Here is a 19,818-nt window from a genome sequence, read left to right as displayed (position 1 = left end):
TCCACACATTCTTAGAGCGCAGGAATCTAGAGGGGCCATATTCTTGGATTCTGTTATGTTATGTTAAAAATATTTTTAGAGCGCCCGGACACCAGGCGGTTTCATGGCGCTAGGAGTGGAATTACTGTGGCAGAAAGATTTCTGGAACATTATTCATAGGCTTGCGAGAACAAGAGAGTTTTAAGGAGAGTTCTGAATTGAGTGTAGCTCGTTACCAATCTCAGCTCATTCGGAAGGGAGTTCCAAAAACAGGGGGCCAGAAAAGAGAACCTGAGACCACCGTGTTTTTTTCGTTTGAAGGTGGAGATGACGAGCAAGTTGAGGTGAGAAGAGCGGAGATCACGTGAGGGAACATAACGTTGGATCCTGGAAGAGATGAAAACAGGGCCTTGACCAGCGAGTACTTTGATGTTAAGATACCTGGGTCTGTCTTACCATGCACAGCACAGTCAGTAATTGTCAGAGCTTTAAATATGATTTGTTTGCTAACAGATAGGCTCTGCAGCTGTTTTCGAAAACCAGACACTGGAGTCCTTTTTGTGAGTTTGAACAGTAGCTGGACCACAGTATTCTGTACAACTTGAAGTCGGTGTGTAAGATATTTAGGTAGGCCTAAGTAAAAACATTAGAGTAGTCAAAACGAGACAAAACCAGTGACTGAACCACTATTTTCTGCACCTCGCAAAGGACATATTGAAATGTGTTTAGGGCTCTTAAAATCCAGAAACACGATTTAACCACTGAAGAGATTTGTGCCTTCACAGAGAACAATCATCAAATAACCCCCCAATGTTCCTGGCTACTGTCATTGGAGGGAGAGGGGGGGACAGCCTGCTGCCCAGCATCCTGTCCATCCTAACAGTGGGCCAGGGATGAAAAACACCATTTCTGTTTTGTCAGGATTACACTGGAGATTTTTGTCCCTAAGTCAACACATTACTCTTTTATAAATAGTGCAAAGGTCTTCTTCGTTTCAGCCGAATCGCTTTCATAGGAGAGCGATATTGTGTATCATCTGCAGATGAAATCAATTGAAAATCAAAGGACTCCACTAGGAAAGCATGAGGAGCCAAAAATATATTAAAGAGGGTAGGGCTTAGTGCTAAACCCTGTGGTACTCCACATTACACTGTTTTACCTGGAGTAAAATAGTTTCATACACAATGCCTGTACTCTGGAATTGAGAAAGTAACTGAGCCGCAACAGGGATGATCCATTCACCCTGATGGATAGAGACGTTGTAATAATACCTTGTGCGAGACAGTATCAAACGCCGATGAGAGATCCAACAGAACCAATGGAACATTACAGCCAAGATCCAGATTCCACTTTATTGATTCAGAAATCTCCAACAGAGCCGTTTCAGTACTCTGGCAGGCTCTGAAGTCCGACTGCGAGGGGCGTAGTAAATTGAAAGTCTCTAAAAATTCTGTAAACGGTATATTGACTAACATGCAGAATTGTTGAGGCAGCCAGTAGTAGGGAAATCAGTAGAAAAGTAGACAGAAGGGCAGCATCAGCGTTTTTTTTTTTTAAAGATAGGACAAACCATCAATCTTTTCCATGATTTAAAGCACTAACTCTGTTTGTAGATAGGCAGTGAAAAGCTCAAGATAAATAGGACAAATTGAGTCAGTAATCCGATGCAAAGTATGGCGGGGAGGGGGGTGAATGAGTCTAGAGGCGAACCGAATTGCAAATTCTATAAACACTCTCAGTTTTTTTCTTCTGTAGGAGGTAGAAAACAGGCAAAGGTGCTGGTGAACAGTTGACTAAATTGCAAATGTGCATAGGCAATGCTGCATTTTTTGTTTTTAGTAAAGGGAAAATCACCTTAACATTTCGAGAAAATAGTTCACTTCACACTTGTGTTCTTTTGGCGACATCTGCTGGTGTGTTGAGTAAAATGCGGTTCTGAATTTCCAATGTCGGGCAACAAACCAAGGGGCATATTATCAAGGGGGTTTATCTCCGCTTTTTTGGCTTTAAAAGCCAAGCAAGCGGAGATAAAATTATCTCCCTATTACCTAGCTGTCGCTAACACCAGTTAGCGACAGCTAGTAGGAGATAGCGACCATCTTGGGCCCCACTTTGCATGTCAGTGATATTTATCACTAATGACATGCAAAGTGGGCGTGCCAAGATGTTAGTGACTGGAAACAGTCGCTAACATTGCTATCTCCTATTACCAACTTTTGGAGATATTCGCGCTAAGCGCGAATATCTCCAAAAGCTAACACCTGCCCTGAGCAGTTCTTAGCCATGTTATCCAATGGGAGGTGGATAACATGGCTAAGAGCATTAGCTTGGTAATGCATGAATATCGCTGATTTTTCAGCGATATTCATGCATTGCGGCCGTTTTTTATCGCGTTTGCGATAAACCTTGGTAATACCAAGGTTTATCTGCGATAGAAATCGCCGCAGCTTAGCGGTACATTTTTGTCTCTAACCAAGCAATAGCGATAATTACCGCTATTGCTTGGTAATATGCCCCCAAGTCTTTCCGAAACTTAGCAAGGGACCACTCACCTGCCTCCGCAGCAGCCGTGTATGTTTACAAATGAAATGTCTACTTTCTTGAGATAAAATGTTCGTATAGAACCAAGGGGCATATTACCAAGCAATAGCGATAATTATCGCTATTGCTTGGTTAGAGACAAAAATGTACCGCTAAGCTTCGGCGATTTCTATCGCAGATAAACCTTGGTATTACCAAGGTTTATCGCAAATGCGATAAAAAACGGCCGCAATGCATGAATATCGCTGAAAAGTCAGCGATATTCATGCATTACCAAGCTAATGCTCTTAGCCATGTTATCCACCTCCCATTGGATAACATGGCTAAGAACTGCTCAGGGCAGGTGTTAGCTTTTGGAGATATTCGCGCTTAGCGCGAATATCTCCAAAAGTTGGTAATAGGAGATAGCAATGTTAGCGACTGTTTCCAGTCACTAACATCTTGGCACGCCCACTTTGCATGTCATTAGTGATAAATATCACTGACATGCAAAGTGGGGCCCAAGATGGCCGCTATCTCCTACTAGCTGTCGCTAACTGGTGTTAGCGACAGCTAGGTAATAGGGAGATCATTTTATCTCCGCTTGCTTGGCTTTTAAAGCCAAAAAAGCGGAGATAAACCCCCTTGATAATATGCCCCCAAATTCTGAGAAAAAAGTTTGAATGTAAAGGTCACACCCAACAGCAATAGACGTTTCTGCCGCACTGTTACGCAGAGTCTTCTTGTATGGTTCTGGTATTCCAAGTGAATTTTTATTTAATGCGATTTCCTATAGCGCGAACTTTACCCGAAGGTGTCAGAGCGCTTTACATAAGAACCAGTTGAGAAACATAAGGACTTAGGATTACATGCGTTACATAAAAGATACAAACAGAAAAAATTGAAATGTACAAGATGTAAAGTCACACAAGGAGGAGATACAAACAGAAAGGAAAATTGCAAATGTACAAGTAGTAAAGTCACTCAAGGAAGAGATACAAATGGATATACTCTAAGAGTCACATAGGAATGGTAGAGAGTACAAATGTCTACTGCATATACTAGTGATTAAAGTTATCTCTATATACATAAGCAAGGGATACAAATGGATATACTCTAAGAGTCACATAGGAATGGTAGAGTACAAAGGTCTACTACATATACTAGTGATTAGAGTTATCTCTATATACATATATATACACATAGAAGATTTTCTCAGGGGGAAAAAAAAAACAGAAAAGCAGAGTTCCATTAAGTGGGGTTGGAGGGGGAATGCAGTCACAGCACCAAGGGAGGGTGGGAGGGATACAAGGGTATGGGGAAAAGGCAAATCAGAAAAGGGAAGAAACATTTGAGGATCGTCAAGGGGGAAACGAGGGAAAAGGGTAAAAGATGAGGGAATGGACAAGATGGTGAGTCGGGGTCCAGAGAAAAGCGGCCAAGAACAGCAGCAAAATGGCAGCCAGGACAAAAGTAAAAGTAAAGAAGTCCATGAGAGTCCGTGGCGGGAAGGGGACCATCTCCAAAAATGGCTGGATGCACAAACGTCACCAAAGTCAAGAGTCCAATGAGGAACCCAGAGAGCCCTCTGGTTCGGGGCCCTTGTGAGAGCAGTGCTTGAACCTGGTGGTGGAGGGAGTCTGCAGGAGTTGGGTTCCAGGTGATTTGTGGCGAGTGTGTGCACTGTAGCACTGGTTTGCGCGCACGGTAATCACGAGCAGCAGGGGTGGCTTGACTCTCCTCCTCGCCCGGCGGCCGGTGCCGCAGTCACCTCCGTTTCCACCCGGGGCCGCCCAGACCTTCACCCGTCGATGGACCACGGCAGGTGCCTCCTGCCCGGGGGAGAGGTGTCTGGACGGGAGGTAATGTCCGGCGGTGGGGGCCCTCGGGGTCCCTTCTTGTGATGTCTGCCGCCTGGACTACGCGTGTTGGAAGAAAGCAGGACGTTGCTGGGGAGGTGCTGCGAGGGCAGACGGTGTGGCTGTGGGAAGGGCCCGGGATCCAAACGGGGCAGCGGGTCGTTGTTGTTGGCGTTAGCGGCCCCGGCGGTGCCCCCGCTGGCCGCGGGCTCCGACATGCTGCCGCGGAGGCTCAGGTGGGCCCTGTGGGCGGCGTCATGGGGGGCTGAGGTCCGTGGGCGCCCTCTGGTTTGAATCACCCGCTCTTCTCGTGGCACCCGCCGGGGGCATCCTTTCCCCTTAATTTCGCTCCTCAACCGCGGTGCGGGTGCTGAACCGGGGTCCAGACTACCTGCGGTGGCAGATGGAGGGTTATGAGCTGAAAAAACACATAAAGTACCCGTTTTTTTAGTTTGGCTTTAGCGCTGGTGACACCCGGTCAGTGCTTGAAATGCAAAATAGAAGTGCTGGTACTCTGTACCGGAGTATCTGCTTGTTTCTGAGATGTGCCGGTACTCTTCAATTAAAAGTATAGCATTTCTTTTGAGAAGTGCCGGTACTCTCCTTCCCAAAATAAAAAAAGTGCCGGTACTCCGTACGGGACAGTACCGGCCCATTTAAAGCACTGCACCCGGTTCAACAATCTTGTGCGCGCCAGGCCCTCTCCCCATCCCCCAACCTGGGCTACTTTTTTGGCTATCTGCTTCGCTAATGGGGGCCACTTTTATTTGAGTGATTAGGTAATTTTTTTGTACCATTCTGACTCTACTTCTCTACCACCCTCCAACAATGCTCCTCATTTCGTCATACCCCCTCTTTCATATTTATTTAATTTCTATTTTAGTGCTCCTCATTCCAGTGTAAGATATAAGAGCATTTTACATCACAAACAGTGACCATCAATCCTACAAGTGTGTAAAATAACACAGTTCACTGTGCTTGTCGCAAACAACCAGCCTATGGTCCTCGTCAGTAGACATGCCTGTCTGCTACTACTTGCAGCCTATATTATACTATGTACAATACATTGTTTAAACTAATGACACACATATTCACAGTGCTTTATGATGGCACAGGCTGGGAACAATAAATACACATCAATCTTCCCTAATGCACCAACCAGGATACAATTCAGTGACCCTTTGGCTACACACTTAGACAAATGAAGTGATCACATTAAACAACTGAACTCTCCTAACAGCACAATGTATTTCCGACTGACAAGTTTAACTTGCATTTATTTTACATTTAAGGTGTGTTCATTGCGTATTTTTTTAAGTTACTTGTTGGTGAGAAAGCAAGAAAATAGCTACAAAATATTTGTGGGCAGATCTACAAGAAACTAACACAGCGCTGTGCCGCAAGTCATTTTGCTGCTCCGCGCTGTGTTAGTTTCGAAGCACAGGCATGCGGCATATTTACAACAATATGTCGCATCTCTGTGCTTCCCCCTGCGCTGGTGCACAAACCGCTGCCATGCGCCAGCGCAGGCACCCTTGCACCATGGTGAGAGCACCACCACTATACATCAGTTACAAGGTCCATATTCTGTGTGGTTCCTTATCAGTTGTATCCAGTAGTATACGTCAATAAGTATACAGGAAAAGACAATGGAAAGTTCAAAATTCTTTAACTGTTCGCAATTCAGCTTAAGCACACAGCCGACATGTGTTTCGTTTAGTTATGACTTTTTCAAGGCTTAGCCATATGGTAGTTGATAGAATAAGCAGCACCATACAATGGTATATTTCTCATCCCAAAACAGTCAATTCAGTCCAGCATGACACGGTTGTAATAAACCTTCATTTAAGAACCAAACTCCATGTATCATAGAGCAGTGTAAACGTGAAGACCAGGACCTTGATAAGTCACTAGCCCTTAATTTCTACGGTTTCCAAAAAGCCAAACGACTGTCCCTCCCAACACATGTTCGGCTTCACGTTTAATCTCTAGTGCTTACAAGACTAGACTATGGGAATGCCCCTCTCATAGGGCTACCTAAGGCCAGCCTAGCCCCAAGGTAAGGGACAATAAATGCAGCAGCAAGACTTTTAACAGGAACATGCGGTCATGATCACGTTTCCCCATCACTCAGAACTATTAACTGGCTCCCAGTTGAAGCAAGGATCCAACTGAAGGTTGCATGCATAACACACAAAGCTATATACAATTCTGGTCCTAAATACATGGTGAATAGGATCATGCTGTCAGCAGGGCCGGACTGGGAACCAAAACCGGCCCTGGCAAAGAGCTCGGCCGGCCCCCCCTCATCCCCCTGGGGGAGGGGGGGATGCCACCAAGCTCTTTACCAGGGCCGCTTTTCCGCCGAATTTGTTACAGGGCCGATTTTGCAGCTTTGCTGCAAAAACGGCCCTGTCACAAAAACGGCCCCCAGGGGCCCAAAAACGGCCCCCACCCTTGCGGCCGACCGGGGAATTGCCCGGTGCCCGCAACAGCCAGTCCGGGTCTGGCTGTCAGGAGGCGGTTCGGGGCCCTTGTGAGAGCAGTGCTTGAACCTGGTGGTGGAGGGAGTCTGCAGGAGTTGGGTTCCAGGTGACTTGTGGTGAGTGTGTGCACTGTAGCACTGGTTTGCGCGCACGGTACTCACGACGAGCAGCAGGGGCGGCTTGACTCTCCTCCTCGACCGGCGGCCGGTGCCGCAGTCACCTCTGTTTCCGCCCGGGCCGCCCAGACCTTCATCCTTCGATGGACCACGGCAGGCGCCTCCTGCCCGGGGGAGAGGTGTCTGGACGGGAGGTAATGTCCGGCGGTGGGGGCCCTCGGGGTCCCTTCTTGTGATGTCTGCCGCCTGGACTACGCGTGTTGGAAGAAAGCAGGACGTTGCTGGGGAGGTGCTGCGAGGGCAGACAGTGTGGCTGTGGGAAGGACCCGGGATCCAAACGGGGCAGCGGGTCGTTGTTGTTGGCGTTAGCGGCCCCGGCGGTGCCCCCGCTGGCCGCGGGCTCCGACATGTTGCCGCGGAGGCTCAGGTGGGCCCTGTGGGTGGTGTCATGGGGGGCTGAGGTCCGTGGGCGCCCTCTGGTTTGAATCACCCGCTCTTCTCGTGGCGCCGGCCGGGGGCATCCTTTCCCCTTAATTTCACTCCTCACCCGCGGTGCGGGTGCTGAACCGGGGTCCAGACTACCTGCGGTGGCAGATGGAGGGTTATGAGCTGAAAAAACACATAAAGTACCCGTTTTTTTTAGTTTGGCTTTAGCGCTGGTGACACCCGGTCAGTGCTTGAAATGCAAAATAGAAGTGCTGGTACTCTGTACCGGAGTACCTGCTTGTTTCTGAGATGTGCCGGTACTCTTCAATTAAAAGTATAGCATTTCTCTTGAGAAGTGCCGGTACTCTCCTTCCCAAAATAAAAAAAGTGCCGGTACTCCGTACGGGACAGTACAGGCCCATTTAAAGCACTGCACCCGGTTCAACAATCTTGTGGGCGCCAGGCCCTCTCCCCATCCCCCAACCTGGGCTACTTTTTTGGCTATCTGCTTCGCTAATGGGGGCCACTTTTATTTGAGTGATTAGGTAATTTTTTTGTACCATTCTGACTCTACTTATCTACCACCCTCCAACAATGCTCCTCATTTCGTCATACCCCCTCTTTCATATTTATTTAATTTCTATTTTAGTGCTCCTCATTCCAGTGTAAGATATCAGAGCATTTTACACCACAAACAGTGACTATCAATCCTACAAGTGTGTAAAATAACACAGTTCACTGTGCTTGTCGCAAACAACCAGCCTATGGTCCTCGTCAGTAGACATGCCTGTCTGCTACTACTTGCAGCCTATATTATACTATGTACAATACATTGTTTAAACTAATGACACACATATTCACAGTGCTTTATGGCACAGGCTGGGAACAATAAATACACATCAATCTTCCCTAATGCACCAACCAGGATACAATTCAGTGACCCTTTGGCTACACACTTAGACAAATGAAGTGATCACATTAAACAACTGAACTCTCCTAACAGCACAATGTATTTCCGACTGACAAGTTTAACTTGCATTTATTTTACATTTAAGGTGTGTTCATTGCGTATTCTTTTAAGTTACTTGTTGGTGAGAATGCAAGAAAATAGCTACAAAATATTTGTGGGCAGATCTACAAGAAACTAACACAGCGCTGTGCCGCAAGTCATTTTGCTGCTCCGCGCTGTGTTAGTTTCGAAGAACAGGCATGCGGCATATTTACAACAATATGTCGCATCTCTGTGCTTCCCCCTGCGCTGGTGCACAAACCGCTGCCATGCGCCAGCGCAGGCACCCTTGCACCATGGTGAGAGCACCACCACTATACATCAGTTACAAGGTCCATATTCTCTATGGTTCCTTATCAGTTGTATCCAGTAGTATACGTCAATAAGTATACAGGAAAAGACAATGGAAAGTTCAAAATTCTTTAACTGTTCGCAATTCAGCTTAAGCACACAGCCGACACGTGTTTCGTTGAGTTATGACTTTTTCAAGGCTTAGCCATATGGTAGTTGATAGAATAAGCAGCACCATACAATGGTATATTTCTCATCCCAAAACAGTCAATTCAGTCCAGCATGACACGGTTGTAATAAACCTTCATTTAAGAACCAAACTCCATGTATCATAGAGCAGTGTAAACGTGAAGACCAGGACCTTGATAAGTCACTAGCCCTTAATTTCTACGGTTTCCAAAAAGCCAAACGACTGTCCCTCCCAACACATGTTCGTCTTCACGTTTAATCTCTAGTGTTTACAAGACTAGACTATGGGAATGCCCCTCTCGTAGGGCTACCTAAGGCCAGCCTAGCCCCAAGGTAAGGGACAATAAATGCAGCAGCAAGACTTTTAACAGGAACATGCGGTCATGATCACGTTTCCCCATCACTCAGAACTATTAACTGGCTCCCAGTTGAAGCAAGGATCCAACTGAAGGTTGCATGCATAACACACACAGCTCTATACAATTCTGGTCCTAAATACATGGTGAATAGGATCATGCTGTCAGAAGGCGGTAGGGATTCTAGAAGTGCTAAATCCCTCATCCTAGAACCAGCCTGATTCATAAAAAGGGAAAAACACTAAAATATTAAGGGTGGGTGGAACCCGCGTTGTGGTACTCCTTGTAATTTCACGGAGTTACTGGAAAACTGTGTGAAATTCTGCGGAGTCCCATGGCCTGGCGAAGTGCCCTCCTCCCCCTGTTAGATAGGTGAAAATGTAATACCCTTGTTTCCTGAAAGAATCTCAAACCACAAGCCACACAAACGTCAGCAGTTGTTCCTCAGATGCGAGTCCAGGTACAGCCGGGCCTTTGCATGCATAAGTCGTTACTGGCTGCAAACAAGACAGCTGTGCACACGTGGACTTAAGAGGCAAGATGGGGTGTTTTTTACTGATGCAAAGGGCTCTGTTGCAGCCAATACAGGAGGTACCGAGCCACTATGGGAATGTAATTAGCAACACCCAGAAGTAGATGGCGTCACTTTCTAGGAACTGATTCATGGCTTTTTGAAGAAACATAGATCTCCTACGACAAGCGGTACATTGACCGGACACTGCATGGAGACCCTGACAAAGAAGGCGTCATTAGATCTGGTATCACCCTCCAAGGCCCTACCCCACCCTGCACCCTTACCACGTGTATCTTACATGGAGTAAACGGGAAGTGCAACGTGCACGAGATTTGTGGATAAAGAAGTCACGATTAAATGTGGGCCCTGCCCCCAACCTGCTAAAGACCCGGCCCCCTCCCTCCTCCTGCTAAAGATACACCCCCTCCCACGTAGTAGTAAGAGACTAACCTTCCTTCATCGGTGTTCTGCTCCTGCTGCTGGGCCTAGCTCCACTTGGCTTCCCCTGCTCCAGTTGTATTACAGGAAGAACTGCAATGCGCATGGTGTACTGAGCGTAATAATGCCTGACCCTATCAAATCCCATGATGATGCCTTCAGGCAGTATGCCATGTGCACTGCAGTTCTTCCTGTAATTCCACCGGAGAAGCGGAAATGGATCCAGGCCCAGCATCAGGACAGCAGGACACCGATATGGGTGGCAGGTAAGTCTCCCTTCACCGGTGACCTCTGCTGCGTAGGTGGAGTTTATGCTGAACTTCGCCCGCCAAGCGGAGTGTGGAGTAGCGCAAACTCCGTAAACTCCACCCACGGAGCAGAGTTTACCACCCAGAGTTAAAAAATATGTGTCATAAGAGAACTCTTTCGTAACTGTCATTCACATATTTCAACTTGTATCCTATTGTTTTTGTAACTTGCTCTTTTAATTAAGGAAGTTAAAAACATACTACTAGAAAAACATGTGTCATAAGAGAACTCTTTTGTAGCTGTCATTCACATATTTCATCTTGTATTCCATTGTTCTTGTTTTTTTGGGGGGAGTTTTATATAGCGCAAACTAGACCAGAGAAATCGGGTATCAGATCGCTTTACATAGCACCAGTTTCGTTAAACAAGTACACAATCATTTTTCTTAGGCACAGGGAGATTAAGTGATTTGCCCAGAATCACAGGATGTTAAGCATCGTAGCCGAAACTCAAACACGGTTCCCCAGCTTTGACGTTGACCGCTTTAGCCGTAAGGCTACATCCTCTCCCCAAACTTGTAACTTGCTCTTCAGCTTCTATGTGCAGCGTATCAAAAGAGATGGGTACTTTTACTGAAATGCAACCCCCATCCACACTCTCTTTGTACAGCGCTCTGAAACCATGGTGGTCATGTTGAGCTTTATAAAACACTATAAAAAAAAAAAAATTTTTTACTGCAGCTAACAACCATGGAAAAGCCAATAGTCTTTGTGTGTTATAAGTGAATGCCTGTTGGTCTACTATATGTCAGGATGCAATAACAGAAAGAGGCAGCAAAATACCAGTCAGATAGCAGAGATTTTTATCTTACATGTATAAGCCACGCCCTTTATTACATAGAATAATGCCCCTTTGGGAGACCCCCCCCCCCCCAGTTTTTTCAACACACTTAAAGCCCTTACTGCAGGGACAGAGGTACAGCCACAGTTCAAACACTGAAAGAGTGAATGTAACAATAAGTTATGTTCCCTGTTTGAACTTGCTTATGCCATGCAGAGATCTTCATTGGAAAATCATAATTTGATACTCTTTGAAACATGCAAACAGTGGCGGCTGACATCAACAGGGGGGCATGCTCAAATAATGTTTTAATAAAATTAAAATAAATGGGCGTGTGCACAAATAAACTTAAAATATATTAAAAGTAAACATACCTTAACACATGAGCGCAAATAAAAGAAAAGAAGGACAGGACCTCCTGCTCCTCATCTCTTGTGACTGCAGCTCGGCCACCAGGAAAACTCCCTAGACCAATCATGACTCTGCTCTCATGCTGTGAGTGCAGGACCCGAATTGGAGGGAGTGGGCTCATTCGGTGCTCCACAGCGCCTTGGATGCCTGCCCTTACTCTAACCCTGGTGTATTCAGGCAGCTGGGTCAGAGGTTCCAAAGTGCTCATGTCTGGCTGGCTGCTGTAAGACATCCAACCGCATGGCCATGTGCACTGTGAAAAGTGCATTAAACAGCCCACTTTCTTCCCTGCTGCTGTCATTCAGCAGCAGCCCTGCTCCTGTCCTGACACTTGGTTCAAGACGGGAGGATGAAAAATATAACAGTAATGAATTACCATTTTATTTTTCATCTCGGGGACTGCGGGGGGATTTTTAAGTGGGGCAACGCTCTTCCGCTCAAATGGACGGGCTGTCTCTGCATGCACAGATGTCAGGTTTGAAGTCACCTTGATCTAATTTGCTCATATCTGAAAATGAGAGTATTGTGAATGGTTCAGATCAATGAAAATACATGGAGGTTGCCCATTCATTACTAGAGTAGTAGACAAGTCTCAAACAAAATCCCTTGGTTTTAGAAGCTGGGGACAAATATCTGGAAACTGAATGTAGGTACTGCCAGGCAAGCCTGCAGCCTGAGCTTGCCTATTTTATTGGGATGTATGACGTTACAACGCAGGCTATTACAACGCCTGCCTTTACAACGCGGTTTTTACATCACAAACCTTTACAACGCATAACGCTTTTAGGCGCTGGATAGTGATTTATTTAATTTACTATTCCAACTCCAGTCCCCGTGGATAGTAGGGAAGGTGTTGGATGGTAAATTAAATATATTCCCTATCCTAGAGCGCCCCCCAGCGCAATGCGTTGTAATGGTTTGCGTTGTAATGACCGCGTTGTAATGGTAGTGCGTTGTAAAAGTTTCGTTGTAAGTGATGTTTACCCTTTTATTGTGCCTGGATGCAGAATCCTGGACCTGAAATGTGACAGCATGTCTCAGGAGAACCATACTGGCCTTCCTTTGGAAAGTGAAAGATCCAGAATGATAGACTTCTGATGGGGATAGCTGCTTACCCGCAATTACTAAGGTATGTATGTGTGTGCCTTAGTTTTCATGCCTAGCTTTAATAATATAATTAACATATAACTAGAATCAAGTCTAGTTAGAACAGGGCTTTAGTATTTTGATATATAACTAACCATTGAAACATTTTTTAGTCTAATTGATGACAAATAAAATGTCTTATTTTTCTGCCTTATTTTAAGATGTTTGCTGTTATCCTGATACAAAAGAGGTTTCAATTAAGATGATCCTGCCATACTATTTATGCAGGCTAAGAAACCTAGCAGTGGTGTGAATTTAACCCTAAGGGTATTCTCAGGGTTAAAGGTCATAATAATGATCTTACTCTGTGTAAAGAATTCTGGAACGTATTTTACAAGCCAAAATTCTTATTAAAACAACACTACTTTTAGCCAGAGGAATGCGAGCTCCCAGAAAATTGCAGAATCTGTAATGGTCCATTCCAGTGCTACAATTCTTATCCATTACATAACTGTTGCCATTGATTTAATTGCAAATTGAGTTAGTAATGACCTACTTTTGGGATGAGGTGTTTCCACCTTCTCCAACTGCATTGACAGGCATCGGAATTCATTTTTCTGTCTGTTGTATGAATCCTTTGACAGTCAGGAGGTTACCACGCAAGTAAGTACCACACATGCGAGTAACACGCAAGCCATGCTTTGGTACTTTGCCATGCAGGTAAGTATATATATACTGGGCTTGGCCCTGTGCTCAACCCCCGTGGGCATCAGACCCTTCAGAGAGGCCAGACCCTTCACCCAAGCCCCTGCTGGTGCCATGCCTCATGCTGCTCACGATCTTCAGCCTTTAGTGGGTGGTGTTGGATGCAGGGCCAGGCCCAACCTTCCAGTGCACATGGCATTTAGCCGTGCCCAGCATGGGGTAGTGTGCAGCTCCTGCAGGCATTCAAGACTGACTATGTGATACAACAATTTAAGTGGGTTCATTTTAAGTGAAGCAGGCCTACTGACTTTTTCAAAGCATCAAAACACCAACATTTTAAAAGTGGACCTATTGGCTTTATTAAGGGCTCAGAACAATATCAAATATAAAACACACCTACTGTTTTTGTCAAAATAGTCACCCATAATTGTCATGAAAATGTACATTTCATGAATTCACACATTGAAATGTTTATCAATTCAACACAGCTTTTCGATTTCTAAAATAAGAGAATCATAAAAGCAGATAAAACAACATACAACATGATTATCAAACCCACATATTTTAAAATAACATGGTATACAAATTTCAGAAATCAAATATTAGCATACTCAGCAGTCCATTCTCCTAGTCGTGCGCTTAGCAGGGTAATCAACCTTTATCCCGCATTTTTTTCCCCGCATACCATCATCATCCCGCATACTATTAATCCGCAATGTCATTCATCCCGCATACCATCATCCCGCATTTTTTTACAACGCATTTGCTTTTATCACGCATGCCTTTACAACGAAATACGTTGTATAGGCATGTATGGTAAATGCATTTGCGTTGTAAACGATGACGATGTCGAGAGAGGTAAGGGGGTTTGGGTTAATTTTTAAGGGTGGGGGTCGTGCTGGGGTAGTGATTGTGTAGTGTAGTGTTGTGTTAGTGTAGTGTTGATTTGTGGTGGTTGTTTAGTGTAGGGTCGTGCCGGGGAAAGTGTAATAGGGGTTGGGGGTAGTGTTTTAGGGTTTAGGGTAGTGTTGTATTGTTTGCGTAGTGTAAGGTCATTCTGGGGGTAGTGTTTTAGGGTTTTGGGTAGTGTTGTAGTGTTTGCGTAGTGTAGGGTCATGCTGGGGGTAGTGTTTTAGGGTTTAGGGTAGTGTTGTAGTGTTTGCGTAGTGTAGGGTCATGCTGGGGTGTAGTGTTTTAGGGTTTAGGGTAGTGTTGTAGTGTTTGCGTAGTGTAGGTTCATGCTGGGGGTAGTGTTTTAGGGTTTAGGGTAGTGTTGTATTGTTTGCGTAGTGTAAGGTCATTCTGGGGGTAGTGTTTTAGGGTTTAGGGTAGTGTTGTAGTGTTTGAGTAGTGTAGGGTCATGCTGGCGGTAGTGTTTTAGGGTTTAGGGTAGTGTTGTAGTGTTTGCGTAGTGTAGGGTCATGCTGGGGGTAATGTTTTAGGGTTTAGGGTAGTGTTGTAGTGTTTGCGTAGTGTAGGGTCATGCTGGTGGTAGTGTTTTAGGGTTTAGGGTAGTGTTGTAGTGTTTGCGTAGTGTAGGGTCATGCTGGGGGTAGTGTTTTAGGGTTTAGGGTAGTGTTGTAGTGTTTGCATAGTGTAGGGTCATGCTGGGGGTAGTGTTTTAGGGTTTAGGGTTGTGTTGTAGTGTTTGCGTAGTTTAGGGTCATGCTGGGGGTAGTGTTTTAGGGTTTAGGGCAGTGTTGTAGTGTTTGCGTAGTGTAGGGTCATGCTGGGGGTAGTGTTTTAGGGTTTAGGGTAGTGTTGTAGTGTTTGCGTAGTGTAGGGTCATGCTGGGGGTAGTGTTTTAGGGTTTAGGGTAGTGTTGTAGTGTTTGCGTAGTGTAGGGTCATGCTGGGGGTAGTGTTTTAGTGTTTAGGGTAGTGTTGTAGTGTTTGCGTAGTGTAGGGTCATGCTGGGGTGTAGTGTTTTAGGGTTTTGGGTAGTGTTGTAGTGTAGGGTCATGCAGGGGTCGTGTTGTAGGGTTTAGGGTAGTGTTGTGGTGTTTGTGTAGTGTAGGGTCATGCAGGGGTGTAGTGGTTTAGGGTTTAGGGTAGTGTTGTAGTGTTTGTGTAGTGTAGGGTCATGCTGGGGTGTAGTGGTTTAGGGTTTGGGTAGTGTTGTAGTGTAGGGTCATGCTGGGGGTAATGTTTTAGGGTTTAGGGGATGTAGTGGTTTAGTGTAGTATTGTAGTGTTTGTCTAGGGTCATGCTGGGGGTAGTGTATTAAGGTACTGTTGTAGTGTTTGTGTAGGGTAGTAAAGTGCTTTATGGTAGTGTTGGGGGGTCGTGCTGGGTATTACATTAGAGTGTAGGGTAGTGTAGGGTAGGGTAGTGTACTTTTACTTACCTTTACAACTTTTACAACGAGTATACCTTTAACATGCATGCCTTTACGTTGTAAAGGCATGCGTGCTAAAGGCATATTCGTTCTAAAAGTTTTCGTTATTTTAATTTGCGGCCTAATAGTATATGCGGGATTTTTTTTTGCGGACTGATGGTATGCGGGATTACGTCATATATTCGCTTAGCAGACTCGCATCAAAATAGTTTTCCTACATTTAAAAATATTTTTTTAAAACACAATTATAGAGGTAATAAAAAATTAAGTATCTAAAAGTTGTAAGACCAACAGTGCAGGACGACATCGTCTAACGCCAAGTATTCTTAAAATCGGGAGGATCCACTGCCTCCTCTGTACAGAATAAAATTTACAGAAAAAGAGTACATGTAATGTCAACTGTTGAGATAGGTCATCACAAGGACATTTAGACATCGGTCTTGACCAATTGTTCAAGTCAGGAAAACTAATTGTTCTATGTATCATGCCTAATCTAAAACGAATTAACAGGAATCTGTCATAGCCAGCTTCGATGTTCATTAGGTATGGCTGGTCAGCATAAATTGATGTGCTTTTACAGTAGATTTTGCCATTTCAGCCGTAGTTCTGTTTGACTCCAGTAAAGACAAACAACTATTTTTAAGATCTTTCCTGGCTACTGTACATAGGGTGTAAGGATCCCTGTAATATTCTGGGTGACCGAGCTTAATTGTGAAATTTGTAATATAATTTAGCCACCTAATATGCAAGGCCCCTTGTAATCTGCGTCTATAGTTTCCAATTTGACAATTAAGTAATGTTTTCTCTGTCGTCCAGATCCTGTGCCACAATAGGACTGGCTGAATTTTTAGGATGTCCAAAATGTATGGCATGCCTAATTCTGCGTGGCAAACATAGGAAGACGTGCTGTGTGGGACTGCCAGCAAAAATCTAAAAAAGGTATTCTCTACAATCTGTAGAGAGTTAATGCCGACATGACCCCTGATGCCAGCACCGTAGATGGCGATCGACAGACATTTTGCTTTGTAAATTTGCAGTAATTCTACCAGGGGGCGTCTGCCCAATTTTCTACTGAAATCGGATAAGGCTGCCGTTGCCTTCATAAACAGCTATCTCCTGGCTCTGACAGCATGAGTCCAGGTTACTAATCGGTCAAACAAAATCTCCAAAAAAGAGAATGTTTTACAGCATTCAATCCTTTTATCGTCAATATCTCTGCTCTTATTACTACCCGCTCCAACTTTCATAAAAAATGTTTTTGAGGAATTAACAGTTGTTGAGACTCTATCTATTCGTGGCCCACCAGACTCACGGGCCACGGACCACCGGTCAACACACACACAAGGATGGGGACACTCCACTCAGCTTGGCAGGTACGGACCGGAAGTCACGAGCGACTCCGGTCCCTTTATTTAAAGCCTTCTGGCCACGCCTGGCCAGAAGGTGCTACATTGTGTGGATGTGTTTCCGGGCCTCAGCCGAGACCCGTGAAACACTAGAGCGCTACATCCCATTCCAACTTGGTTCCTTGTTTAGTCTTGGGACAGGACTGTCAAAAGTCAACACACAAAATCAGCAAGTTTTACACTGGGTCTAGGGTTGGGTCTTAGATGGTAGCTCTCACCTCCCCTGGTTGTTTGTGACCCAGGCTGTGTTCCTCTCATCGGTTCAGGTGCTCGCTCTCTGTCCGTGGTGTGGATGTTTTCGTTGTCTTGCTCCGACCTCTCCGTTTCCTGTGTCTCACTATCTTGTCGGGTGTCCTGGCTCGCTGGGATGCGCTTGAACCAAGATATATTTCGGGTTACTACTTCGTCATTTCTCTGTGCTGTCACGGCCGTACCCTTTGTCGTCTTGATGACCCACGGGTCAACCTCGTAGGGTGTGCGGAACTTGCCTCCCGGTCTTCTGTTTCGCATCAGCGCCGTGTCCCCTGGGCAGAGCTCTCTGTCTCGAGCCCTCCTCCGGTAACTGGCCCTTTCATTGGTCTGCCGCCGTCGTTCTTGGGTGGCCGCTGGTCGGTATGGCGCCACTTTCCAATTGTCCGCCATGGGCAGTCGATCTCTCCTTGGTCCGGCAAACATCAACGACCACGGGGACCTTTGGGTTGTGCTATGTGGGGTGCTCCGATATTCTCGCAGAAACAGCTGCAGTGCTAGCTCTGGGTCCTTGCCCTCCACCATGGCGATTCGTAGGGTTTTGTTGACTGTCCTCATAAAACGCTCGGCCTCCCCATTCGCCTGTGGCCACTGTGGAGTGATTCTGTGATGTTTTATTCCCAGTTCCTTTACAAATTCCTTGAACTCAGCTCCTTGGAATGGCGGGCCATTGTCCGTTTTGATTCTTCGGGGAATGCCAAACAGCGCGAAAGTTTTACTCAGCAGCGGGTGGATGTTTGCGAAGCTTGTGGATGCAGCCAGCTCCACCACGGGGTACTTGGTGTAACTGTCCACCATCACTACTGTCACTCTCCCATCCGGGAAACTACCAAAATCTAGACTGATCCAACTCCATGGAGATGGTGATGGCTCCTCCGTGATGACCGGGGCTGGCGACTCTGGTGCGCTCGTGAGCTGACACGCTCGGCAGTTTTCTACCACGCTGTCTACCTTTTCGTCCATGTAAGGGAACCATACCTTTTCCCTCATTCTCGCCTTCATTCTTCTGGTCCCTTGGTGTCCCTCATGTGCTAACAGGGTTGCTTGGTCTTGGAGTGTCGCTGGGATAACTATCCGCGACCCTCTCAGGATTAGTCCACTGCTGGCCTTGCTCAGTTCGTTGTGCACTCGCCAAATTTGAGACAGTCGGTTTCGGTCAGTTTCACTCCAGTCGCTTACGTTGCGCAGGAAACTTTCCCAGGATCCTGAGTCTAGGGCCGCTGCCACTCTCACCATCGTGGCGTCATGCTCATATTGATTCACAATATCTTCGGCCACCAGTGCACGGGGACACGCCAGCTGTGATATCATGTCTACAAACTCTTCCGTCTGCGATTCCTGTTCATTTCCATTTTCTTCCTTCTCAGAGGGATGTCGCGACAGAAAATCAGCCGGGTTTTTGGCTCCTGGACGATACACCAAGTCCATTTGGTAGTGCTGTGTTTGAATGGCCCATCTCTCAATCCGGGGCGGCGGGTGTGGAGCGGTCCCTCTGAATAACGATAGGAGCGGTTGATGATCGGTGACCATCCTGAAGGGCTGTCCAGCAATGTAGAGATGAAAATGATTGCAGGCCCACTTAACTGCTAACGCCTCTCTCTCTATCTGAGAGTATCTTGCTTCGGTTGCTGTGAGGGCCTTGCTTGCAAAAGCCAACGGGACCCACACCCCCGGTTCTGATTCTTGGGTGAGGAGTGCGCCCAACCCCACGGGGCTGGCGTCCACCAAAATTTCTGTTGCCCTGGCAACGTCGAAATAGGCCATTGTCGTGCTGTCTAGTAACGCTTTCTTGACTTTCTCGAATGCTTCCGCCTCTACTCTCGACCATCTCCACGCCGTTTCTGTCTTCGTCAGGTTTCTTAGCGGTTCAGCAATTGTGGCTAATTGCGGAATGAACCTGGCGCAGTATTGTGCCATCCCCATGAAACTCCTCACCTCTGACGCCGTCACTGGAGCGGGTGCGTTTTTGATTGCTGACGACTTCCTGGGGTCCACCTTGACACCTTCCGCATCGAAGACATAACCAAAAAACTCAATTGACCTTTTGAAGAACTGGCATTTCTCTTTGTACAAAGTGATTCCGTACTCTGCTAGCCTTCGGAGTGTCAATTTTAGTCGTTTGTGATGCTCCTCACTCGACTTCGCATGTATCAGGATATCATCACTTATGTTCAATACTCCGCTCAACCCGGACAGGATCTCTCTAATAGTGTTCTGAAAGATCTCAGCTGCTGATGTTATTCCAAAGTTGAGTCTTTTGTAACGTCGCAGTCCCAAGTGTGTAGAGAATGTCGTGATGTACCGACTCTCTTCTGCCAGCCGGAGCTGATGATACCCCGCATTAAGATCTAA

At 46.0% G+C, this 19,818-nt stretch overlaps 1 protein-coding gene across 1 annotated transcript in view; it reads left to right on the top strand.

Moving 5' to 3' along the window:
- The first annotated feature begins 311 nt into the window (after nucleotides 1-311).
- Nucleotides 312-19,818, top strand: part of LOC144768639 (gap junction beta-5 protein-like) — a 141,193-nt gene continuing 121,686 nt past the window's right edge. The window contains exon 1 of the mRNA XM_078652449.1: nucleotides 312-448. Coding sequence (XP_078508575.1) covers nucleotides 437-448 — 12 coding nt within the window. The 5' untranslated portion in view covers nucleotides 312-436. The remainder of the gene's footprint in view (nucleotides 449-19,818) is intronic.

This window comes from Lissotriton helveticus, chromosome 7 (assembly GCF_964261635.1).
Source record: "Lissotriton helveticus chromosome 7, aLisHel1.1, whole genome shotgun sequence".
NCBI classification, from domain to species: Eukaryota; Metazoa; Chordata; class Amphibia; order Caudata; family Salamandridae; genus Lissotriton; species Lissotriton helveticus.
This window is presented reverse-complemented; position numbering and strand designations above follow the sequence as displayed.